General features: G+C 40.6%; 1 protein-coding gene across 1 annotated transcript in view; it reads right to left on the bottom strand.

Moving 5' to 3' along the window:
• Positions 1 to 63: 63 nt before the first annotated feature.
• FAAH2 (fatty acid amide hydrolase 2) overlaps positions 64 to 27208 on the bottom strand; it is a 44764-nt gene continuing 17619 nt past the window's right edge. Inside the window, exons 5-11 of the mRNA XM_036740509.1 lie at positions 22652 to 22771; positions 21190 to 21325; positions 15848 to 15965; positions 6595 to 6714; positions 5899 to 6010; positions 4491 to 4685; positions 64 to 3332 (exon numbers count right to left, since the gene is read on the bottom strand). Coding sequence (XP_036596404.1) covers positions 3157 to 3332; positions 4491 to 4685; positions 5899 to 6010; positions 6595 to 6714; positions 15848 to 15965; positions 21190 to 21325; positions 22652 to 22771 — 977 coding nt within the window. The 3' untranslated portion in view covers positions 64 to 3156. The remainder of the gene's footprint in view (positions 3333 to 4490; positions 4686 to 5898; positions 6011 to 6594; positions 6715 to 15847; positions 15966 to 21189; positions 21326 to 22651; positions 22772 to 27208) is intronic.

Genomic DNA, 27208 nt, shown 5'->3' with positions numbered 1-27208 from the left:
TCAGAACAAGTGAAGACTGGGTTGTGTGGCGTTTGCATCCAAACAATGAAGAGGAAGAAGAAACAGAATTGCCTAAGCTTTATTTGTTAGATGTACTATGTGCTTCAAGAGCAGCAATGTAGGTTTTACTTGTGTTGTTTGTTTTCTAAATCCATCAATTAGGACTTAGAGTTAGAAATTCATATTTTAGCTAAGAGAAAGTTGCAATTTAATGTCTGCACTGAACATGGCCCTACTGCAGATAAGATCAGGCAAGCAGCAAGAAGAGCTACATGGAGAAAAGATTGAAGCATTTAACTAGGGTATGAGCAACAGCAGTAAGGCAAACCTGAGAAAACTGAGGAAAAGGTTGGCTGTTAAACATAGGAACAACGTGAGAAGACACTCTAGACCCAGGAAGTACATGGAAATTGGTGCTCAAGACAATTTGGGGGGTATGAATTAAAATTATAAACACAAAAAACCTCCTAAGCTGGAGCTTTACAACTCCACATGCAATCTTCTTTTTCTGTTCCTTGTATATGTTTATTTTGTTGTCATTTGTCAAGTTCATGATAATAGGAAGTAAATCCTTTTTTTGAAAAAGGGAAAAGCAGCAAATGCATTGGCTTTAGCCCTCTTCAGAGGGGGTGTGAGGTAGCCCTGGGGGGAGAAGGTACGAGGACAGGTATGACAAAAAACTCTAATTTCTAGATTGGCCTTGCTTTCCGGGACATGGGTTTTTAAGCTAGAAAGAACAGAAGAGGTCATGTCATCCAATCCCCTCATCTTATTGATGAGAAAACTGAGACACAGGTCACTTGTCTAGTGTTACCTTAGTTTCCACATTCGCAGACAAAAGAATGGGTGATCTCTGAGGCCTCTTTGAGCTATAAATTCTATGCATTTGTGGTTAAAATGCATGCTGAACCAAGGAGCCCTGAAACTCTGGAAAGGACTACTTTATTAGACTGGGAGCTTCTCATGGGCCTCAACTGCCAGAAGGATCCAATGATCAGCTTTCTAAGGCTCAAACAAGCCAGCACCCAGGGCTCAGAAATCCAACTCATTCAATTCTAAAAGAATCTTGACATAGAACAGCTTTCTAGATAGAGCAGAACTTGGCAACCCCAAATCACCACTCAGGGAAAAAGAGACCCATAACTAGTGCTATGGTCCATGGGGTCACAAAGAATCAGACACAACTAAACAACAACTATGTGGTTTTTTCTTCACCATCTGGACATGACCAGGATGAACATTTGTTGGGAAGTACTCAATCAGTCTTTGTGGGACACTAATAATCTGCCATCTTTTTCTAAGCTCTCTTAATCTTTCATATTATCTTTCTGCAGCATTAAGGGGAGCTCATTGTTGAAGGTCTTGGTCACCAAGATCTTAGGCCATGGACCAACATCAAAACAGGATTCACATATATCCCTAGACAGAACTTCTATGCGATTTTGAGTATTGAGGTGTATGGAATAATGAGGAAGGAGGGGAGAAGCATATTACCTCTCCTACCCCATAAGGATTCAAACCAGCATAATAAAATTTAGAGCAAGCAGGCATCGTTAGACCAAGTAGGTATTGCTAGACCACATTCTTAGATTGAAGTAGAAATGTTGTTATTAACAGGAAAAGAACTTATTGATTCAAACTAGAACAATCTCTTAGAAAAAGGAAACACATCAAAATGAAGTTGGTTGCTATCCAATAAAACATATATAACAGCTTGGAATGCACAAGATAAGGTTTTGCCTCCAAATCCCAGGGATCAGGTTAGAGGGATGCCAAAGAGGTAATGGGAAAATTTTTGTCAGACTACCTTCAAGGTGTCCAGGAAGAGTGAGAAGAATACTATGAAAAAGGTTCCTGAAGAGTGCTTGGCACATAGTAGGTACTTAAGCTGACTAACCATCTCTATGGGGTACTGCTTAGCTGCATCTCTCATCCCATCTCTCTCTCTCTCTCTCTCTCTCTCTCTCTCTCTCTGTCTCATGCCTGTCAGGCCAGAGCTGTCCTTAATCATCTTCCTCCTCTTTCCCCACACTGGACCTGCACTGCAAATCCCTCTATGTCCATTGACCTTGAAGGATTTCTAAGTCTCCATTTTCTTTCCATTCTTTTCTATCCTACCTTCTCTCCATCTTTCAAAGACCATACTTTGGCTTTCAAATCTATAAAACTATGGGGTCTTGTGTCTAATGAAGAAATCCCCACTGGGAAGGAGGAGAGCACTGATTTATGATTGACTGCCATGTTCTTTACAGGAATGTGCATATGAATGTTAAAAGTTAGTTTTGAAAATGAATGTTCAGTTTCTAAAAATTATTTTCAATAGATTTAGCCATTTGTACTGTGCCAGGAGTTTCCCTTAGAAGGTGCTCCGCTTGCTAATCCTCATGAATTACCTCTCTTCTTTGAACAGCCATTTTTTTTACTGAGATCTATTGGCCAAATGTGAAAGATGCAAAGAAAGGGAAGTTCAAGTGAACTCCAGTCCCTTCTAATTGCATTCACTGTAGCACAAGCAATAGGATTCTTCCAGCCAATAGAACTATGGCCTGGCCAAAAGAGGTGGGGAAGTGACTTTCCAAGGAAAGGAACATTGAGAGCCCCCTGCTTCAACTGCTGATTAGATTTCTAGCTCCTGCTTCCTAACAGCCGTAGAATGACAGGATCATAGATGCTATACTCAGAGGCTAAATATTCCCAGGTGCTTCAATTGCTCTTGTATGACATAGCTTCTACTTCCTTGCACCCAACACTTAGGCTTATTTGCATCTTGCCTGAAATACGGTGCCAAAATGTAACAAAACACTTCAGACAGCTTAACCAGGACAGAGTCCAAAAGGAATGTGATGTCTCCCCAAGCCCCATGACTCAATGCAACCTAAGATTGTTCGCACTTTGTGGGCTGTTGTGGTCATGTGGAGTTTACAATCCAATAAAGCCTCCAACTCTTTTTCACATAAATGGTTGTCTTGTCAGGTTTTCTCCATTGCCTTGTTCTTGAATACAGATGTTGGACTTTGTCCATCATTAAATTTCATTCATCTGTTAGATTTGATCTACAAAAGCTTATCAAGATCTTTTTTGAATTGAATGTTAGTTATCTCTCTTAGTTCTTTGTTACCCACAAATTGGATAAATCTGAATTGTGGGAAGGTTATTCTAGGATTTTCCAGGACAGACCCAGCCACCAAAACTCTTCTCCAGGTACTGAGCCACGGCCAGAGTCAAGTGATCATTGAAGGGGCCAGCTACCACCTGGATACCCAGAGGAAGTCCCTTGCTGTTCAGGCCAAGTGGGCACTGGGTCACAGGCAAGCCCAGGGCATTGAAGATGCCTAAAGGGAACAGAAGAATAACATTCTGAAAATCACACTTGTTTTCTAAGATTCATTCATTTCACTTTCTTCACAGAAAACTAGCATCTCACTTGCTTTCTCTAAGTCCAGGGGGGTGCCAACACAAAAAGAAGGGTCATAATTAACTGTATGCACATTATCTTATTTTGGCACTGTGGCTGCATGACTTTTTCCAAAACTACAAATGAATGGTGCTGAAAAGATTACTGTGCGATGAGGACAACAACTAGGTGAATGGAGTAATGAAATGAAACTATGCTTGGCATAAGAGAAGCACGGAGATGAGATAGGGGACCATGGATGCAGGGGCAGGGTGCCACCTGGTTTTGTGACAAGGGAAGGTTTGCTGGTAAGGGGAGTGGAGAGAGAGGGTACTCTCAGAAACAAATGAGTCTCAATCCATTGGGAACCTTGCGATCAGTACATAGTAATATCTACCAAGGATGAGCAGAGGACTTTAATGTTGCCACTCCAGCAAATTGGTGCAGGGGAGGGTAAAAAATAGTGAAATCTTGATAGTTTTCTGGGAATTTACTCCATTAAGAAGGCAGGAATGTGTGGTTTTGTAAAATCACAGAATCTGAAAGTAGGAAAGGACTTCAGCGGCCACGTAGTCCAACCCATAGACAATAGAAATCCCTATGTTAACACATCCATGGAGTGCTTGTCCAGCCTCTGCCTGAAGACCTCCAATGAGGAGAAGCCCACCACCTTTTAAAGCAGTTAAAAGTTGCCACCTTAGGATGCCTCTAGTTGTTAGGAAGTTTTTCCTGACATTTGGTCTAAATCTATTTCTTTGCAGCTTCCACCCCTCATTCCTGATTCTATCCTCTGGAGTAACAGCTCTTGTTCTGATAGGAACAGGTCGAATCTTCCCACCACCTGGCAGTCCTTCAAATACTAGCACAACATCCCCACTGAATTGATTCTCCAGGCTACACATGCCCAAGGCCTTCAAGGACCCCACAGTTGTACTAGAATTCAAATGGAATGGTTATGAATAGAGGCACCCAACAGGTAAGCTGGCAGACTTTGGCTTTGTAAGACAGTCATAGTATGTACCTATGAATGCCCCATGACTGACAGCTCTGAGGATGAGCTGTGGACAACCTCATCTCTTTCAAAGCTGGAACCCACCTGTGTAAGCAAAGTTGAAAGGCCTTGTCAGAGGGAAGTGGTGCTTGGGAGCCACTTGAGGATGGGAGGGATATAAGAAGACTCCATCATTTCCCAGCATGCCTACAAGCTCTGACCAAAGGGTTTGCCTTAATTCTTCAAACTTGGCATAGGTTTGAGAGTCATGTTTGAGAACTGGCTCCAACAGGCCCAGACCTATGGGTGACAATAAAAATCAATATCAAGTTAGAAAGAGTACTCACATTTAAATAGCCCCGATTGGGACAGTATTTCCACATATAGTCTCTATTCCTCATACTTTACCCCACAGGAACTGTGCAGGCCTTCCAAAGATACTTGACACCTAAGGAAGGAGAGCTTTCTCCCTTTCCTTGGCTTTTAGTACCCTTTCTTGCTACATCCATGGCACAACCTAAGAAGTCATTCATCTCATCATCAGAGAAGGACAGTCAAGATGCTCTGCCACCAAAAGTTTTCATAGAACATCAGCTCAGGGCACAAGGTTGGTTAAACTGCTGCCTCTTTATAGTGGCTAAAGAGCCCTATAGTAGCTGAGCAGCAGCTCCCTGCTCCAATTATGGGCTACATTTTCATGCCCAAATCCTCTGGGACACAGTATATCTAACATCCAAGGCTTGACTGCAGACTAATTTATTATAGTCACTAAAGAAAACAACAAAAAGAAACTTAGCTACTCCCCTGCCCCCCAAACTGAAGCCCTCCCAGTAATGAGGCTCTAGACTAGGATAGTGCCAGTGGTGATGGGGAAGAAATGTATTTGTTCAATATTTGGAAGGAAGAACTGTCCAGACTTACTGGTTAACTGGATATGGGGAAGTGAGGGAGGAAGAGGAGGCCATGAAGCCATGGTTTCAATAATGGGTGACCAAGTGACACTTGGGTGTGTGATTTTTCTTCAGATCACTATCTTAAGTGGTTTAGCATTAGCAACAGAGCTCAGATGCCCTAATAAGCCTATTCCAAGAACTAGAAAATGTAGATAATAGTTCCACTGGCCAGAAGAACAGCAAGCTTGCGGCTAAACAAAAGTCTGGCCAATAATTGCCACTACCCAGTATTAGAGGGGATAAGCAAAGCAATGCTCCAGGTTCATGAGATCACAAGGGCTTCCATTAGAAATATACTTTCTGTTTCTAAACAGACTTTCTGTTTCTTCCAGGGCAAAACCTACCACCAACCTACTTCCTCATGGAACTAGTTCATAAGTTGTAACATTCTGGCAATACTCCCCAGATTGAGAGCAATCTTTCTGCCCACAATTCACAGATATATCCATAAAGGGAATTGTCATGTGTGAAATGAAGTTCTCAAGGACTTCAGGACTAAATATTTGCTCAGGCTTCTTGCATGCTGCCCTTTCCCTGTGAGAGAAGATGGCTGGATATACCAATAGAAGGGATGGTGTGTGTTGACATCCCAAGGACCCACTTCACTAGTTCCCAGAGGGGCCACACAGGCTTTCCATGATCTCCTAGCAGCTCCTGGAACGTCACAGCTTCCTGGAATTTGTCAAACAAAAGACACATAGTTGAACACTTGTTTGAATGGTGTTTCAAAGCAAATGGGTCAGGGAAATCCCCTCAGCTCTTCTTCCCAGGACTCATAATGAAAAGTCTATGGAGAGAGATACAATTGAAGAAATTAACTACCTCCCCCTGCCCCCCCCTGCCAACCATCCTTTTTTTCCTGAGAAGTGACCAGGCCATCCTTTTCGTCTATAGGAGAAAAGTAATATCTATGGCTTCCTTTACCCAGCTACCTCCTAACCTGCAGCCAGCCCTGCAATCCGAAGACTCTGGGATACAGCAAAAAACCATACAACACGGAATATTAGAAAATTTGCTGCCTTTTCATGTTAGTATAAAGTTTGCCAAGACAACAGAAAAACAGAATTGTAGAAAGAAAAAAGTATGATTAAGGAAGAAGCAGGCTTCCTCTAGAGTTCTTATAACTATAAAAATGAGCCGCAGGATTAAAAACCAGCATTTCTCTCGCCCACTGCATGAACAGGGTGTATTTTTAACCACAGCAAACCCACAATCCTCAAAGCATATCATGATACCACAATCCCATCACACCATACCGTGCCATCACGGCTCTTGGCCGACATCACGGTGATCCAGATCTGGTAAGAGTACTTCATTTGGCTAAGTTTTACATGCTGAACTGAGGCACCTAGCACAGTCTCCAGATGTCTCACCACCTAGGATCAAAGAGAAATAAAAACAAAAAAAAATCCATCAATTGAAAACTCTGGCTACATCAAAGTGAGCAAAGTATCCTATAGATCCCAAACAAGGACTCCAAGGAGGTGAGTTCACTTTTGTCCTTCAACCTACTAGAAGGAACCAATAACTCTTGTTGGACGATGAATTGCTAATTCACCAAGCTAAAGAGACAATGATAGAAGTGCTGCCAGGCTAAAGATGCTGAGTCAGACCTGGCTATGCCCAGGGGCCCTTTTTTCAGTCCTTACATGACCCAAAGTAATCCATAGTCACCACACAGACTCTGCTGGGCCATGCACAGAGTCAAGGGTTTGTTTGGGAGGGAGTTTCAGATTCCAATACACTGTTTCTATATACTTCAAGCAAGGTATTATCTTTTAGTTATTGTTTTACAACAGAACACAAAAGAGGATTTCATAGAAAACAATGAATCTCCATTTCATACATGTTGTTTTAAACAGTTTCCAAACTGTCCCATTGATCTATGTTTCCTTCTGAACTTCTTTCAATTCTCTTCTGTGCATTTATTTTTTAAAATATTTTATTTTTTCCAATTACATGTAAAAATAATTTTAACATACATTTAAAAAATTGAGTTCCAAATTCTTTCCCTCCCTTCCACTCCTCTCCCCGCATTGAGAAGGCAAACAATTTGATATGTTAAACATTTGAAGTTTTGCAAAACATATTTCCACGAAAGAAAACACAGACCAAAAAACCCAAGAAAAATAAAGTAAAAAGTAATAATGCTTTGATCTACATGCAGACTCCATCAGCTTTTTCCTCTGGAGGTGGAGTGCATTTTTCGTATTAAGTTCTTCAGAAATGCCTTGGATCATCATTTCTGAGAATAGCTAAGTCATTAGCAATTGATCATTGTATAATATTGCTCTTACTATGTACAATGTTCCCTTGGTTCTGTTCACTTCACTTTGAATCAGTTCATGTTAAGTCTTTCCAGGTTTTTCTAAAATCATCTTGATCATCATTTCTTACATATTTTAAAATATATTTAATATTTCATTTTCCCAATTGCATGTAAAAACAAATTTTAACATTCAGTTTTTTAAATTTAGATTTCCAAATTTTCTCCCTCCCTCACCTCCCCCTTCATTGAGAAGGCAAGCAATTTGATATAGGTTATATATGTGCAGACATGGAAAACATATTTCCATATTAATCATTTTGTAAAAGAAAACACAGAACAAAAAATTCCCAAGAAAAATAAATAAAGAAAAAAAAGTGTGTTTTGATCTGCATTCAGAATTTATCAATTCTTTCCCTGGAGATGGATAGCATTTTTTCATCAGAAGTCCTTCAGAGTTATCTTGGATCATTGTATTGCTGAGAATAAGTCATTCATAGTGATCATTGTGCAATATTGCTGTTACTATGTACAATGCCTCCTGGCTCGTCTCATTTCACTTTGCACCAGTCCTTGTAAGTCTTTCCAGGTTTTTCTAAGCGCATCCTGCTTGTCATTTCTTACAGCACGATAGAATTCCATCACAATCATATACCACAACTTGTTCAGCTATTCCCAACTGATGAGGATTCCCTCAATTTCTAATTCTTTGCCACCATAAAAAAGAGCTGCTGTAAATGTTTTGTATATATAGGTCCTTTTCCCTTTTTGTTTTTTAATCTCTTTGGGATACAGACCTAGTAGTGATATTGCTGGGTCAAAGAGTATGCGTGGTTTTATAGTCCTTTGGATATAGTTCCAAATTGCTCTCCAGAATGATTGGATTAGTTCACAACTCCACCAACAGTGAATTAGTGTCCTCTCCAACATCTTCTCCAACATTTGTCATTTTCCTTTTCTGTCACATTAGTCAATCTGATAGGTGTGGGGTGGTACCTCGAAGTTCTTTTAATTTGCATTTCTCTAATCAATAGTGATTTAGAGCATATTTCATATGACTATAGATTGATTTAATATCTTCATCTGAAACTGAATATCCTTTGACCATTTACCAATTATGGAGTGACTTGTAAATTTGACTCAGTTCTCTATATATCTGAGAAACAAGGCCTTTATCAGAGAAACTTGCTATAATTTTTTCCACGGTTATGATTGCTATATATTTCCCTCTATCCTATTTTCTCTGTTTATCCTTCTCTCTCTCTCTCTCTCTCTCTCTCTCTCTCTCTCTCTCTCTCACCCATCCTATTTTGCTTCTGACCACTGCCTCCCCCAAATCTTCCCTCACTTCTGTCAGCTACACCCTCCTTTCTCTTGTCCCCTTCATTTACTATTTCCCTGTAGGGTAACATAGATTTCATCTTTGATCCAATTCCAATGAAAATAAGGTTCAAATATTGTCTGCCCCTTATGTTCCCCTCCACTATAAAAATTCTTTTGTACCTCTTTTGTGTGAGATAACTTACCCTATTCTACCTCTCCCCCCCTTTCCCAGGTCATCCCTCTTTCTCACACCTTATTTTTTTAAAAAAGATAATATCCCATCACTATCATCCCTTTTTCTTATCCTTTACTTTTATTTTATTTTTTGGATATCCCATCATAGTCAACTCACATCTCCATGCCCTCTGCCCATGTTGTTGTTGTTGATGTTGTTTGTCCTTCATTCTCAAAGAGGACCATGACATCATGGAGGCGATGCCATAACATGCAAGTGAATTGGACTTCAGTGAGGGAGGGCTGTGCATAGTCACCAGCTTTACTTTCTCTTCCAGAGCCATCTGGGTCCTTGATTGACTCAGAATGAATGTAAACCCTGAGGGTCTGCCTATGTATACTCCTAACTGCCCTAATAATGAGAAAGCTCTTCAGAGTTAAAAGTATCATCTTCCCATGTAGGAATGTAAACAGTGTAATTTTATTGAATCCCTTATGATTTCTTTTTCATGTTTACCTTTTTATGCTTCTCCTGAGTCTTGTATTTGAAAGTCAAATTTTCTGTTGAGCTCTGGTCTTTTCATCAGGAATGCTTGAAAGTCCTCTGTTTCACTGAATGTTATTTTTCCCCTGAAGGATTATACTCAGTTTTATTGGGTAGGTGATTCTTTGTTGTAATCCTAGCTCCTTTGCCTTCCTCTGGAATATCATATTCCAAGCCCTCTCATCCTTTAATGTAGAAGCTGCTAAATCTTGTATTATCCTGACTGTGGCTCCATGATATTGGAAGTGTTTCTTTCTGGCTGCTTGTAACATTTTCTTCTTGACCTGGGAGCTCTAGAATTTGGCTATGGTATTTCTGGGAGTTTACATTTTGGGATATCTTTCAGCAGCTGATCAACATATTCTTTCAATTACTATTTTACTCTCTGGCTCTAGGATATCAGGGCAGTTTTTTTTGACAATTTCATGAAATATGATGCTAGGCTCTTTTTTAAATCATGGCTTTTAGGTAGTCCAATAATTCTTAAATTATCTCTCCTACATCTATTTTCCAGGTCAGTTGTTTTTCCAATGAGATATTTCTCATTTTCTTCTATTTTTCATTATTTTGGTTTTGTTTTATTGTTTCTTGGCATCTCATGAAGTCATTAGCTTCTACTTGCCCAGTTCTAATTTTTAAGGCATCATTTTCTTCAGTGAGCTTTTGTGTCTCCCTTTCTACTTGGCCAATTCTACTTTTTATGGAGTTCTTCTCTTCAGTGAGTTTTTAAATACCTTTTTCTATTTGGCCAATTTTGCTCTTTAAGGAGTTTTTCTCTTCAGTGGATTTTTGTTCCTCTTTTACAATTTGTCTTATTCTGTTTTTAAGGTATTATTTTCTTCAGTATTTTGTGCCTCCTTTACCAAACTGTTGCCTCTTTGCATGCTTTTCTTGAATCACTGTCATTTCTTTTCCCAATTTTCCCTCTACCTCTCTCATTTGAGGTTTCAAATCATTTTTGAAATCCTTCAAATCCTTCCCTCTTCTGGGAATTCTTTTTGGGCCTGAAACCAATTCACATGTTTTCTTTGAGGCTTTGGATGTAGCAATTTTGATCTTGTTGTCTTCTTCTGAGTTTGTGTTTTGATCTTACCTGTCACCATAGTAACTTTCTATGGTCAAGTTTTTTTTGTTCATTTGCTCATTTTTTCAGCCTATTTCTTGACTTTAAACTTTGTGTTAAAGTTGGGTTCTGCTTCTGGGGTGAAGGGAGCACTGTCCCAAGCTTCAGTGTTTTTGTGCTGCTGTTTTCAGAACTAGTTCTTAGGGTCTGCAAGTTTTCAGTTCTTCCAAGGTGGTATGATATAAGGAGAGGTGTGGTTACTGCTCTCCCAGCCTGTGCTTTGTTCTATGAGTGACCACAAGCACTCTTTTCCACCTTGGAACTATGACCAAGATCACTGCTCCACTGCAGCTCCAGGCCCTAGTGTTTTAGTGCTCCTCCTCTTGCTGGGATTGTGACCAAGAACTGTGTAATGGGAAATGCAACAGAGCCCTGCTACCATTGCCAGCAAAGGGCCCCCTGTAATCTCCTTCTAACCAGTTATCTGGTTAGTCTGTGGGCTCAGAGCTCAGGAAGCCACAGACACATATTCAGTCCTTCCAAAGTCTGCTGCTGGCTTGCTAGAGTGGGGCCTGCACTGGATTGTGCTCCACTCTCACCCCAGTGAAAAGACCTTTCCTGCCAACCTAATTTGTCTTGTGCTAGAATATTATTTCACCCCATCCTTTTATTAGTTCCTTTCAAAGCATTATTTTAATGTTGTTTGGAGGGGAATTTGGGAGAATTCAAATGAATCTCTGCCTTTATTGTGCCATCATGGCTTCACCCCTTTCTCTGTGCATTTTGAAAAAAATGCTTCAGTGGTCCTTTTATTTGACATCACTATTTCAATTCTCCTTTGTCCATTTAAATTAAGAGTAAGGCTCATCTAATACCCACTGTCCTCACCCCTTATTCCATGTCTGTATAGTCTTCATCTTAAACATCCTCATTCTAAGTTCTACCTTCTCCTTCCTCCTTTATGCACTACAATATTCTTCTTTTTCCCTCCTTTCTCTTCTCCCACTTCAAACCCCCAGAAAAGAACCAACCTACTCAGGACCTGTGTTTTTTTTTGTTATTTAACTCCCTCAATACCCATCAAAAACATTAAGATTCTGAATTGATTCTTGTTTTTTCTCCCCATATTAGAATGTTAGCACTACATCATCACACACCCTCTTCAAATAGCTCAAATAAATCTAGAGGAATAGTGAAATGGGGTCTCTCATCTAACTATATCCCTCCCATCTCATTCAGTACTTGCCTCCAGCTGGATCTACAGATTCTTTTGGGAAGAGTGATGCCCTCCACTCAATGATGGATATTGTTATGTCTGATCATACCCTTCACATTCCAGTGATTATGAACTCCTGTAGATCATCATCCAAATTCCATTCCTTACTTCCCCATCACCCAACTCCTTATTCTCTTGCCCTTCAACCCTCTCACCCCAAAGTTCCAACCTATCTCCACCTAGCCCTTACAATGTGCCCCCTGGAATGCCTCTTCCATCAACAACAAATTTCCCTTCATCTTAAATCTTTTATTCCATCTTTTAGCAATCACCAAGACCTGACTCCTCCCAACAACACAGAGTTCCTGGCCATACTTCCTAATACTGACTGTACCTTCACTTACTCTCCTTGGCTCACTGATCAAGGCAAAGGAGTTGGGGCACACCTTGCCTCTTTGTGCTACCTCCATCACTCAGTAACCTTTCCTCCTTTGAGGTTCATGCTATTCCTAACTACCAACCAATCAAAATCCTGGTAGCTATTGTCTACAGACCCCCAGGTCACTCCCCTTTCTCCCTCAATGAGTTCAGTGCTTGGCTCATAATTTTTCTCTCCTCCCCAACCCCTGCCCTCATACTTGGAGACTGCAACATACGTATTGACTCTCCTTCAAACACCCTAACTACTCATCTCCTCAGCCAACTCACTTTCCATGACCTTTATCACAAAGATGGTTAGATGCCATCACTCAAAAATGTATCACTTCCACGTTCAAGAATTCTTAAATCCCCCTATCCAACTAAAATCTATTGGTTTTCCTCTCTCTGCCTTCCCTTGCCAAACACTTTGTCCAAACTATGAGTGCCAAACCCTCAAACCCTTCAATTCTCTCCCAGGTTACCTACTCTATACTAACCAGTCTCTCCCCTTTTTTTCACCTTCTACAGGAAGCCTTTCCCAACCCCTCTTAATTCTGTTATTTCCTATTTATCCTGCACATCACTTGCTTTGTATATATTTGTTTGCATGTTGTTGTATCCCCCATTAGATTTTAAGTTCTTGGAGGGCAGGGACTGTCTTTTGCTTTTTTGTATCCCCAGCACCTAGCATAGTGCCATAGCCTATAAATGTTTATCGGCTGACTGGCTAAAGCTTTAATTTTGTAATACAAGAATTAGTTTCAGCTGAGAAGGCCACTTAAAACTGGGGGCTCTAATCCTCTAGCCTCAGGGTTTGTCTAGGTCTCACTCTGTCCGAGAGCATCAAGTGAAGGCAAATTCTTCCTGATACTTTGGTTGTTTCCTAGAGAGCGCCACCCAGTACAATACTTAAATGTTTACCTACTTATCAAAGACAGTTAAGTTTCCGTTAAAAACATATGGCATACACATACATAGGTATTCATATAATATACCTGTATTGACCCATGATTCTATTGATACAGGACCTTCTGGTTTAGAAACCAATGCAGATCAGTAACTCAATTATAACTTGGAATCTTGGAGAATTGCTTAGAGAAGGGTGAAGTACTGTATTTGACTGAGATAATACCTTTATTTTCTTCTTGCCCAAAGGGCTCACAGATGGATCCCAGATCAATTAATCTAAGGGCAAAGCTAATCCAAATTGCCTCAGATTGGCACCACAACCTCCTTTATAGTTCCACCTAGTCTTCCACTAATATCCAAGCCCATAACATCACTTAAATTAATTTACAGATTTAGTGCTAAACCAATCCAATTACACGGGAGCCTTTTTTTAGAACTAGACAAAATCATAACAAAATTAATTTGGAGAAATAAAAGGCCTGAAATATCAAAGGAAATAATGAGAAAAAAAGTATGAATAAAAGAGACAGCATTAGCAAGCTTCAAGGTGTATTATAAAGCAATAGTTAGCAAGCAATTTGGTATTAAGGAAAAAAGATAGAGAAGTAGATTAATGGAACAGAATAGATTAGAAAGAAACAGAACAACATTTGATAAACTCAAGAATGTAAATTACTGGGAGACAAGAACAGCTAGGAAAACCGAAAATCAGTTTGGCAGAAATAAGGATTGGATCATTTTACAACATTTCCTACCACAAACTCAAAATGCATATACAACCTAAATATAAGAACTCAGCATAAAAAATTAACATGAAATGAGATCTGGCAGTTCTCACAACAAGGGCCAGGAAGAGAATTCCCAAGCAAACAAAAAAAGAAGGTATGGCAAGAGATATAATAGATAATTTTGACTACATAAAATTAAAAATCTCTTGCACAGATAAAATTAATAGAGAATTAGAAGCAGTACAGTAGCATAGAAAAATATTTTCATAAAATATTACCAATAAAAGTCTGATATCCAAACTATATAGGGGAAACTAGGTGGTACAGTGGATAGAATGCCAGACCTGAAGTTAGGAAGACTCATTTTCCTGAGTTCAAATCTGGCCTCAGACACTTATTAGCTTTCTGACCCTGGGCAAGTCACTTAACCCTGTTTGCCTCAGTTCCTCATCTATAAAATGAGCTAGAGAAGGAAATGGAAAACCACTCTCTGCCAAGAAAACCCCAACTGGGGTCATGAAGAACTGTATACAACTGAAAAATGACTGAACAACAGCATTCAAACTATGGAGAGAACTGACACAAATATGTAACATCAAGTCATTCCCCAAAGGATAAGTGGTCAAAGAATATGAATTGCTTTCAAAATAAAACTTACAACCACAGAAAAACATGCTCCAAATGCAAATAAAAGCAATCTGAAGTTTCACATCACTCTATACAAACTGGCAAGGATTAAAAAAAAGATAACATACTGATGCACTTTGAATGAAGCTATGAAATGAGTAGTTTAACTATTTTGGATTTCAATTTGTAATTATTAAAGAAAAATTACTAAACTGACCATACCTTTTTCATGGCAATCACACTACTGGACATATAACCCAAAGAAATGAACAAAGGTCTAATACATACCGCAATGTGGGTAGCAGCCTTTTAAATTATAACAAAGAACTAGGCATAAATTGGATGAACACACACACATACATGTATATGTATATATATATATATATATATTACATATATCTATATTGATATATATCCACCAGTTTTCCCAGAAGTTTTTCATGAATAGCGAATTCTTGCCCCAATAGCTGGGATCTTTGGGTTCATCAAACACTAGGTTTACTGTGCTTATTTATTTCTGTATAGTGTGTACCTAATAGATTCCACTGATCAACCCCTCTATTTCTTACCCAGTACCAAATTGTTTAGATCATTATGGTTTTGTAGTATAGTTTGAGATTAGGTACTGCTAGGCCCCCCTCCCAATTTTTTATTGATTCCCTTGATAGTCTTGACCTTTTGTCCCTCCAGATGAATTTGATTATACATTTTTTCTAGCTCTATCGAGTAATCCTTTGGCAGTTCGATTGGTATGACACTGCACAAGTAAAGTAATTTAAGTAGGTAGAACTGTCATTTTTATTATTTGGCCTGGTCTACACATGAGGAATTCATATTTCTATAATTATTTAGATATGCCTTTATTCATGTCTATTTGTGACTAAGGCGTAAAGATAAGAGGTGTCAATAAAATATTTTTAAAACAAAAAAATAAAATGAGGAGTTATACTAGATGACTTCTAAGGTCCTTCTGAGCTCTAAATCTATTGAACCTATGACTTTTCTCCATCGTATGCATATATAAATACAATTACTTTAGTTGAAGCTAGGAGTATGAATCTGGTAGGCTTTTGCTATAATCACATGAAATGGTATTTAAACAGTTCAACTTGGCCTTGGACAGTACTACCCACATGTCCACCATTAGTATTCTGACTAGCAGTCAGGAAAGGAAAAAGTTTAGTATGTCACTTCTTAGGTGATGACTATCATAAATAACTAAATCCTGTTCCCACTTACTTTCTCCTGAGCCTGAAGCAGTTCTTGGTCCACTGGGGACACTAGCAATGAGCCCCCATCATGTTCCATCCAGTAGAATTTTATGTTTTGTGCTGGAACCTTTTTATCTAGCTTTAACCTGAGGTAAAGAAAAGGAAAGGGATATTAAGAAAAATATTTACCTCTGTCTCCTCCCACTACCTAAACTACTGATCTATAAAATACTTCCCCCGAGATCGTCAGAATCTTCAGACTTCAGATATAGTGAGCTCTTCCAAAACAAAAGTACCTATACCTACATCAATAAAGAAATATAGCAAAGTGTGGATTTAGGGTTAGGGCAGCACCTTCAATCAGAGCAGCAAGACAAAACAGGGGCATCTAATATCTGTTTGCAGAAAAGACAACAAACTCAGGTATATGAATAAGTTCCTATCTGCTTCTGCAAATCAGATCATTAAGAGATCTTGGGAGCAAGAACAGAATTTAAAATGGTTGGGTCCAATGTTCCCCTCTAATTTTTAATAATTTTAAGTGGATGAGCACCTTACAGGAGCAAGCAATAATGAAGGCTGGGTACACCTGAAGCCAACTGAGCTTGAAATATCCCTCTCCATGGTTGCCATCCCCCACCTGCAATCCCTGGCCACATCCCTGTTATTGTACTTTGGCCATCTCACTCTGCGGGGATCTCCTTCCCTTTCTACTCTCACAGCCATGCCTCTTGCTAAGGCCCCCTTAGCCTATCCCCTGGACTAGTACTCGAGCTTCCTAAGCAGTTTTATTGCCTGTAGTCTCTCCCCACCACAGGACCTCCTCTACAGAGCCAATCTGATCACATCATTTGTCAATGAAAGTTGTAAATATTGCTCTGTTACCAAACAGATGAGTTCTACTTTTTAGAAAAATATTGTATTTTGTTATACAAAGATGCACACTAAATCTCTTGATTATTCCACTGGCCTTAAAATTGCCTGGTATTGGACAGCTGGGACTTTTTTCTTGTTCCCCAATGGCAGCATACATGCACTAGAGGCAGGGTGAGGTGAGGGTTAGATGAACTCTTTAACTGCTGAAATGGGATATCTCACTAGAGTGACAGCTTCAAAATGTGGGATAGCATAAATAAGAATACAACAAAGTTTTGAAGATCAACTACATTTTCCCACTGATTCTTTTATCTCTCACTTTTCTATAGTGCTTGTCCTCTCTAATTTAATAGCAGATATTTATATAGGATCATAGGATCTGAGTTCTAGAGCTGATAGGGACCTTTCAGGTCATCTAGTCCAACTCCCTTATTTTACAGATGAAGACACAGAGGCCCATGGAGGTTAAATATCCCACTCAAAGTTATACATATAATAAATAAGAGCCAGAAGCAAGATTTGAACCAAGGTCCTCTGACTTTAGATGAGGTGTTCTTTCCATTTTGGTTTAAAGTTTACTAAATGGAGAAGGAAATGGCAAAGCACTCCAGTATCTTTGGCAAGAAAACCCCATGGATGGCATTGGTGTTCTATGGTCCACTGGGTTGCAAAGAGTCGGACATGACTGAATGACTGAACAACAATAAAGCACATCAATACGTGATCTCATTGGAGCCTTACAACAACTACCCTGGGAGGTAGGTACTACAGATATTATTATCCCTATTTTGCAGAGGAAGAAACTAAGGCTCAGAGAAGCTCAACCCTGTATATAACTAATATGTTCATGCAGAGGGGAAGTACACATAACATGCTCCACAACATTAGGAAGCCAGGGCCTGTGGATGCATCCTTCTCTTACTCAACCTATTTCCCCCCTCAGTGGGCTCCTCCTGCTCTTCTAGTGCTGTCTTGCCTCTGAACAAAGGATCCAGTTCTGTCTGACTCTTGGTGGCCCCATTTGGAGTTTTCTTGGTAGAGATACTAGAGTGGTTTGCCGTTTCCTTCTCCAGCTCATTTTACAGATGAGGAACTGAGACAAACAAGGTTAAATGACTTGTCCAGGGTCACACAGCTAGTCAGTATCCCTGGCAAAATTTGAACTCAGGGAGATGAGACTTCTTGACACTTGTGTGGCATAGGAGAGTTGACAGAGCTCTCTAGAGCTCTTGACAGAGCACTCTGTTTCACCACCTAGCTGCTCCCTCCCTGCACTAGTACAATTTAAAGGGGGGCTGGGTGCCCCGCTGGAGGAAAAGCATTGTACAGCTGGCAAGTGTCTAGAGGAGGACGAAGAGGAGCAGGATGAAGAAGCCTCATGCTGGGATCAGCTAGGGCCTGGGGACCTTTAGCCTAGAGAAGAGAAGCATCAGAGAAGCCAGAAAATTGTCTTCAAGTACTGCCATGTGAAAGAGGATAGAACTTTGTTCTGCTTCATTCCAGGTAGCAGAACCATGGGCTGTGGGAGCAAGTGAGAGAGGGAGAGTTAAGGGAAGACCTTCTAGCAAGGAGAACTACTGCTGCCACAAGATAGAGCAAAGTTCCCTTCATGGGAGATCTTCAAGCAAAGGCTGGAGGACCATTGGTCAAAGATATTACATAAGGAATTTTGTTCAGGTCCAGACTGGACTTGTGGCTCCTCCTGAGGTCCCATTCAACTCTGAGAGTCTGTGGAGTACTACTACTACTATGACTACTACTACTACTACTACCACCACCACTACCACTACAACTAGTGAGAGAAGATATTTAAATTTAGTTTTAAGAGTTGCAGAGCACTTTGCAGATGTCATTTCTTCTAATCCTCAAAACCCTAAGGAGTTTTAGCATGGTATAGTGGAAAGAGCACTAAATTTCGAGTCAGATGAATTGAGATCCAAAAGGATCTCAAGCACTTAAGCACTTAAAAAAGTGCTCTCTCTCTCTCTCTCTCTCTCTCTCTCTCTCTCTCTCTCTCTCATCCATACTCATGTCAGGAATTGGAAGGGAGAATGCATGGTCAGGAGTATTTGGGTGAGAGTCAAGAGTGAAAACCAAAGTTGTCTTACCATCAGAGAATATCATATTCTACCAGAGCAGAAAGCAGAATTAGGTGAGAAGTTAGGGAAACAAACCATAAACTAGGCATAGAAGCAGGGGTGTGCTCATAAATGTTTAACAACCAGCTCTCCAAAAAATGTATGCAAGACACACTTTTAAGTTTAATCTCCATTGCGAACTTTCTTCATCATTTTGTTAAGTCTAGACAATTAACAAAGCAACATATTAATCCCAACATTTGCTCATTTTCATGGCATAAAAACTCACACTGAAAATTTAACAATCAGCTCTTGTAAGCCAGTTTAAGCTGGCTCCAGGACACCACAACATGGAAGTAGGATAATGTGGGGATGGGAGGGCCTTTGACTATCCAGACATTTGCCAGGACCCACTTTCTGCCCAAATTAGAGAAGCTATATGAGAATTTCAACCTTTAAAAGGTGAAGAAGAAAACAGAAGAACTGGTATCCTGGAGCCGATTCTAACCAGGGAAGAGGGGCAAACAGCAAGGGCAGGTTGGAGAAAGATTTGCGGGGTGGGGGACGGAGTGCCAAAGGGCTAAAGGGAGACTAGGAAGGGTCGAATGGCCTGACATCTTGTGATGGCAATTGGTCCAAGCCACATGGGAAGCTCCCAAGAATGTAACTGTTGAAACACAGGCAGGAACAGCTACAGTGAGGATGAAAAGGGGGCAATGCGGCTGTCTGTGCATGGCCCAGTCATGTGGCTAAAAGACCAAGACTTTGCAGAGATGATATAGCCAAGGGCAAGCAAGTACTTGAGGAGGAATTTATAGGAGCAGCGTGCTGATGGTGCTGGAAGAATGCCAAGACTCACGAGGAACCCAATAAAAAGCACAACAAAAGACTCTCCCCTCCTCTCCTCTCCTCCTCCAGCTAAGAGCTAGGAGGGACCACTAATGCATTAGATGCACAGCTGAAAAGATCTCAGTGCACTAGAGCAAAATAAAATGAACTTAGAAGGGGTAAATGTGGTGTCTTGACATTTTTTTCATCCTACTCTACCAGGATTGGAGGAGGGAGGGGAGGCTAGCCAACAATTTATTCAAGTGAGGCAGTGTGTGTCATAGGGGAATTGACAGAGCTCTGTACTTGGAATCCAGGCTGGGTTCAAATCACCCATCAGACAACTGTGTGATAGCAGGCAAGTCATTTAACCTCCTAACATTGGAGCTGTCCAAGGTGCAATAGGAGGCCTCAGGAAGTAGTGAGTTCTTCCCACCACAGGTGATATACCAAGAGATATAGAAAAGTGGAATGAGTTACCTTGAGTGGTGCTGGGCTCTCCCTTATTGAAAGTCTTGAGGCAGAAGCCGGATGACCCCTTGCCAGGTATGTTACACTTTGGGATTCCTTTTGGGTGTGGGTTGGAATAAATGGCCACAGAGGTCCCTTCCAACCCAAGTTCTACAATTAGGGTTGGGCAGATGAATCTTCAGATTCCATGATTCCATAATCTGAATCAGTAAAGCTTTAAAAGTACTTCTCTAGGTGTGCTTTGAACTGTCTTCTCTAGTGGGTATTCAACTGGGCTCCCTGATTCAGCCACATTATGGGGCACTAAATGGAATTACCTCCTCCCTTCAAAGAAGCATAGGGATCATCAAACATGGGATCTGATTCTCTCTAATCAGAAAAAAGATTATTTTGTCTTTCTTTGATTTATATTTTCTTCTTTCTAGGAGTAGGGTAAAATGCCCCACCTCCATCCATTCTTTTTGCTAATCTACATTGTCATTGATTAACAGTCCCATTTGGACCAGAAAGCCGTTTAGCAACTATTTTGTTTAAAATTTACTTCAGATAGAGTTTGAAGTGAGAGTGCTAAGAGAACCACAGAGTGGAAAACCAACCAGGAAATTAATCAGTTTTCCCACATAAAGAAAGTGAATTTTGGATCACTTGCCTGCTTTTTATACAGTACCTTCTTCAGGAAGCTCCCCAAAAAATCAGCATTTACAGATAGTGACTTATTACTACTTACAACACTTCTCTTTTAGAAGCTAAGAATCAGCACCTCTATTTTACAGATGTAAGAATTGAGTCAAAAGCATTCAGAGGTAGTGTGACTTAAGGGCTGAAGTACTGAACTTGGAATCAGTAGAGACCTGGCTTCCAACACCACTGGTAACAAGTACTAGCTAAGTGACCATGGACAGGTTTCAATACCCCTCAGAGCTTCAGTTTCTTCATTTGGAAAACGAAGATAATAATACCTACACCACCGACCTCTCACGGTTGCTCCAGGGAGCAAATGAGAGGATGCATCTAAAGTACTTTATAACTCATAAAGCACTGTGCCAGGCACTACTATTAGAAAGGAAATGTAAATGGTATCAAATAGCTATGGCATAGGATAATGTCAAAAAAGTACTTATGGATGCCAGGTCCTGCCATGACTCTCAGCATGGGCTCCAGATCCTCGGCATAGCGACACATGGGGCCCGTGCACTGGTACTCTTCCTGAGCTCCTATGGCCACAGGAAACTGACCTTCATTGGAGACCACTCCTAAAAGCACAGATAGGTAGGTTAGCATGGAAAAGCCTTTCCTTCCTATCCCAGTGGTCTACATGTCTCCCCACATAGGTTTCATTGCAGAGCTGAAGGCCTCACTGTAGCCACTGTGGCCTACCACAGCTGTATCTAAAGTGAGATCAAAGGGAGAAGGATGGTTTTAGTGCCACTTGGGTTAGAGAATAAAGAGGGGAGTCGGTCTGGTTAAAGGCATAGTCCTTTTAGGGAAGTCTATGAAAAAGGAGGCAGAGAAAAACAATAAAATGGCCTTCAACTTCTTCCCAGCCAGGTATTCCATTATAATGTTAAACTCATTCATTAGAAAGTCACTTGCTTTATCTCCTGTTAGATAGGAAGCAGCACCCAAAAGCCACAAGATTTCTAGAAAGTTCCTCTGAATAAGGTAGTGAGGGGGAAATTAGGTCTAAACTACAATCTACATGAAGCCTGTAGTTGCACATCTGGGACAGTATCACAGGCTCAATGGACAAACAATAACATAGGCTTTAGGTGAACTGGGAGGGCCCCCATCCCTCTGTCCAGACTCAACCAGAGTCTAGAAATGGAAACCTAGAAACATCTGGGTTTCTGCAGGTGGGTTTATATTTGCTTGTCAAAGATTTGTCCACAAAGATTTTCTTTGTGGACAGAACTAGCCTCTCTTTGGGGACAGGGTCTATCTCAGTGTTCAAGCCATTGCCTGATTCAGTATTTCGAGGATCTACAATTCTTCTTCCATGGTCACCTCCCCCTCAAGCGATGTAGATGGTAAACTACCACACTTCAAGAAGGCATCTTTCCTAGAAGGATGATCACCAGGGGAAGATAATTTTTTCCCAAATATTCTTATCTCTCCTAACTCAACTCTCTGGTGCTACAACTTAAGCCTATGTGGAGGGAGGCAGACAGTCAATATCTTCCTTATAAAAACCATCCATATTTCTGATGTTATTCTTTTGCATTCTAATCCATGCTCAATAACACAAATCTCTTTCACTTTTCTTCATGGATCCCACTTTTTATCCTATTTTCTGTACCTTCCTTTGCTTTGCTCAATTTTGAGAGATCAAAACTGCACTCTTTACTTGTGACACACTTAGCATGTATATACTTAATACTGAGGAGATAGAACAAATTTATAGTGTCCAGAATTACAATAGCACTTGAGCTTTTACTCCCCAAACCCTATATATATTTTTGAGTTATAGAGAACATCAGCCCTGTGTAATAATCTTCCCAATGACCAGGGTTCTCCTGCTGGAGAGCAAAGGATCTCTTTCCCCACACCCCACCTTCCTCCTGGCCCCAGATGAACATTACCTGATGTGGGCTTATGTCCAAAAATACCGTTGAAAAAAGCTGGCATCCGGATACTGCCACCAATATCTGAGCCCACACCAATTACGGAGCAGGCAGCAGCTAGAGCACAGCCTTCACCTCCTGAGAACACAAGAAAGAAGTCTTCAAGCAAACAAATAAGCCCTAGTACTGGATCCTGGGGGCAGCAAAGCAAGAGCCACTGAAACTTTTTGAAGCACCCATCTATGCAAGAGATGATCTTGAGTATCGTACAAAATAAAAGCTTAGAAGTGATCATCCTCGTCTTATCATCTCTCAGTTTTAGAACAGTGGCATGTCCATTTCCTAGGGAGAAGGAGCTACTAAAGATTAGTAAGTTACCTTCTATGGTACCAAACTATCATGAAGTTGTTATGGTTTTAGGTAAAAGACTAGAACATGAGCAGGAAGCAGAGGATCAGAAGGAGATCTCTTGTGGTAAATACATGGAGACTTCCAGGTCTATCCCTGGAAAAACGTATTTGGAAAAGTTTTGGCAAGATCCTCTTTGGAGCAACATCTCTCTTTGTTGGAAACAGTATGGTAACTTGCCTTGCCATAGTTTGCATATTTTACATGCCATAGAAGAGGAATACAAATAATCCTACAGAAAGAAAAAGATGAAACTTCCTCTCCACTCCCTCCACCCAGAAACAGCTATTTGTGTCCATGTCTTACAGCTTCTACTAGAATGTATGGGCCATACTGGAGGCTCCTTGAGAATCAGAAGCATTTTTAATACCCCACAGCCTATAATAGATAGCCTAGCCTACCACAAAACAGTATCTTGTACACACCATATACACAACAAATTTCCTAGAATTTTGGAATAATAAAAGACTTTTAAGGTCAACTACTCCAAACCCATGCCAGAAGCACAATTTCTCCTCTACAATTTCTTTGACAAGTGGTTACCCAGCCTCAGCCTGGAGACTCCCAAAGACAGAGAACTCATTACCTATCTGAGGTAGTTCCTTCTACTAGAAAGCAGCTCAAATTAATTGTTTAAAAGTTTTTCCTTATATTGAATCAAAAAAGTAGGCTCTCTGAGGTCACACAGAATAAATTTAATCTTCTTTCCACATGATAACTCTTCAAATATTTGAAGGCCACAACTGTAGACATCTTTTCTCTTCCAGGTTAAACATTCCAGGTCCTTCGATCTTTATGAGATGTTTTAAAGTGAATTTTTAATACTTTTTTACATGATCAAAATTTCCCCCTGGATGTCTCTCCATAGCCCTCCCAGAAAAGAAATATTTGAAAGGGGAGTGGGGTGGGAAGGGAAGCAAGAAAAACAGAAGGAAAGAGAAGAAATAGTGCAATGTAATTATGTGGCTGTTGTTTGTCCTTTGTTTTCAAAGAGGACCAGTGATATCGTGGGGTGATGCCTTGACTTGTGCATGAACTGTAGAGTTGCATAGTCATCAGCCTCACTCTCTCTTCCAGAGTCATCAAAGTCCAGTGGCAAGACAAAAGTCAGGACAACTGGTGATGGCCCGGGTTGCCGTAAATGACCTTGGCGTTGTTGATATCTGACCAAGTTCTGGTCTAAGCCCTCCATAGCAGCAGGTGTCTTCATGGCTGTTGGAACAAATTGTCTCATCCACCCATTCTGCCAAGGGGAAGTCTTTACATGCTTGAGACAGACATTTCCCTAACTCATAAATAGGTTTGAGGGCTTTGGTTACCCTCAACCTGGTTTAGCCCATCTGCTGAGAGGATTTTACCAGGGTGTGGCCACTGCTTAGGCTATAGCTTCTGGGAGCCACAGGTAAGAGTTGCATGTAATTATATATAGAAAGAGTACGTAATTGTAGTAAGCAAGCTTGGTGCCAAAGAACAGATGACAAAATGATCCTTCCCCCTACATTGAGGATCTGGGGACAGCAGGTGTGAACTTAGTGTGTGCTGCCAGACTCTATGGATGATCTTGTGACAGCTGGGTTTTTTGTCTTCTTTCTTTTTGGCTCACTGGGTAGGAGAGTGGGTAAAGATGTGCTTAGAAATGAAGAAATGAGGGCAGAGCCAAGATGGCAGAGTAAAGGCAGGGACTTGCTTGAGCTCTCCCCCAAACCCATCCAAATGCTTTTAAAATGACTCTAAACAAATTCTAGAGAAGCAGAACCCCCCAAAAGATGGAGTGAAACAAATGTCCAGCCCAAGACAACTTGGAAGGTTGGCAAGTAAGGTCTGTTGCACCAAGGTGAGAGAGGAGTGCAGTCTAACCCAGGCTGTGCCAACACAGACTGGGCCCCAGCAAACCCAGAGCAGGCCTCAGGGCACCTAAATCAATGGCAACAGCGGCAGTTTCCAGACCTCTCAGCCCACAGACACCAAAGACAACTTAGAAGGTCAGCAGGAAAGGTCTGTCACACCTAGGTGAGAGTGGAGCACAGTCCAGCACAGGCTGTGACAGCACAGCTCCCACCACAGCAAACCAGGAGCAGGCCTTGGGAGCCACTGAATCAGCAGTGGCAGCAGCTGTTTCTGTGGCTCTCAGCCCACAGATGGTAAGGGGGTCAAACAAATGGTCAGAAGGAGATTACAGGGGTCTCTTTGCTGGCACTGAGGCAAGACTCTGTTGCTTTGCCCATACTCAGATCCAGGTTGCAGTTCTGGGTGGCAGTCCCAGGGCAAGGAGGAGCACTAGCATAGCAGAGCTTGAAGCCACAGTGGAGGGGGGACCCTCTTCACAGTTCCAGGGCAGAAAAAGTGCTTGTGGTCACTCATAGGCCAGAGTACAGGCCAGGAGAGTAGTAAACACCTCTCCTTAAATCATACCACCTTGGAAAAGCTGAACATTTACAGGTCCCGAGAAGTATCTATGAAAACAGATGCAAGAAACCTCTGAAGCTTGGGACCGTGTGCTCTCCACTCTGGAAGCAGAGCCTTACTTTAATAAAGAGTTAAAAGTCAAGTAATAGACTGGAAAAATGAGCAAACAATGGAAAAAAACTTGGTGATAGAAAGTTACTATGGTGACAAGGAAGATCAAAACACACACTCAGAAGAAGATAACAAACTCAAAGCACCTATGTCTAAAGCCTCCAAGAAAAAGATGAATTGGTCTCAGGCCATGGAAAAGTTCAAAAAGGATTTTAAAAATCAAGTAAGACAGGTAGAGAAAAAATTAGGAAGAGAAATGAGAGTGAGGCAAGAAAATCATGAAAAATGAGTCAACAGCTTGGTAAGGAGATACCAAAAATACTGAAGAAAATAACACCTTAAAAAGCAGAATTGGCCAAATGGAAAAGGAGGTCCAAAAGCTCACTGAAGAAGATAATTCCTTAAAAATTAGAATGGAGCAAATGGATGCTTAAAAATTAGGATGGAGCTAATGACTTTATGACAAAACAAGAAATAATAAAACAAAACCAAAAGAATGAAAAAAATAGAAGACACTGTGAAATATTTCATTAGAAAAACAACTGACCTGGAAAATAGATGCAGGAAAGATCATTTAAAAATTATTAGACTACCTGAAAGCCATGATCAAAAGAAGACCCTAGACTCATCTTTCAAGAAATTATCAAGGGAAACTGTCCTGATATTCTAGAACCAGTGGGTAAAATAGAAATTGAAAGAATCCACTGATCACCTTCTGAAAGAGATCCCAAAATGAAAACTTCCAGGAATATTATAGTCAAATTCCAAAGTCCCCAGGTCAAGGAGAAAATATTGAAAGCAGCCAGAAAGAAAAAAAATCAAGTATCATGGAGCCACAGTCAGGATAACACAAAATTTAGCAGCTTCTACAATAAAAAATCAGAGGACTTGGAATATGATATTCTGGAGGGCAAAGGAGCTAGGATTACAACCAAGAATCACCTACCCAGCAAAATTCCAGGGGAAAAAATAGACATTCAATGAGATAGAGGTTTTTCAAGCATTCTTGATGAAAAGACCAAAGGTGAATAGAAAATTTGACTTTCAAATACAAGACTCAAGAGAAGCATAAAAAGGGAAATCATAAGGGACTTAAAAAGGTTAAACTTTTTACATTCTTACATGGGAAGATGATATTTGTAACTCATAAGACCTTCCTCATTATTAGGGTAGTTAGAAGGGGCATAGATAGACAGGTATGAGTTGAATATGAAGGGGTTGATATCTACAAATTTAAATTAAGGGGTGAAAGAGGAATGTACTGGGAAAAAGAGAAAGGAAGAGGTAGAATGGGATAAATTATCTCACATAAAAGAGTCAAGAAAAAGCTTTTACAGTGGAAGGTAAGATGAGGGAGGTGAGGGGGAGTGAGGGAACCTTACTCTCATCAGAATGGGCTCAGAGAGGGAATAACATACACACCCAACTGGGTATAGAAATCTATCTTACCCTACAGGAAAGTAGGAGGGGAAGGAGATAAGAGAAGGGGGGATGATAGAAGAGAAGGTAGATTAGGGGAGTGGGTAGTCAGAAGCAAAACAATTCTGAGGAGGGACAGGATGAAAGGAGAGAGAGAATAGAATAAACAGAGGAGGGGGAATTAGGATGGAGGGAAATACAGTTAGCAATAGTAACTGAGAAAAGAAATTT

The sequence above is a fragment of the Trichosurus vulpecula genome, assembly GCF_011100635.1.
Source record: "Trichosurus vulpecula isolate mTriVul1 chromosome X unlocalized genomic scaffold, mTriVul1.pri SUPER_X_unloc_2, whole genome shotgun sequence".
NCBI lineage: Eukaryota > Metazoa > Chordata > Mammalia > Diprotodontia > Phalangeridae > Trichosurus > Trichosurus vulpecula.
Note: the sequence above shows the minus strand (reverse complement) of the source record. Positions and strands in the feature narration are given on the sequence as shown.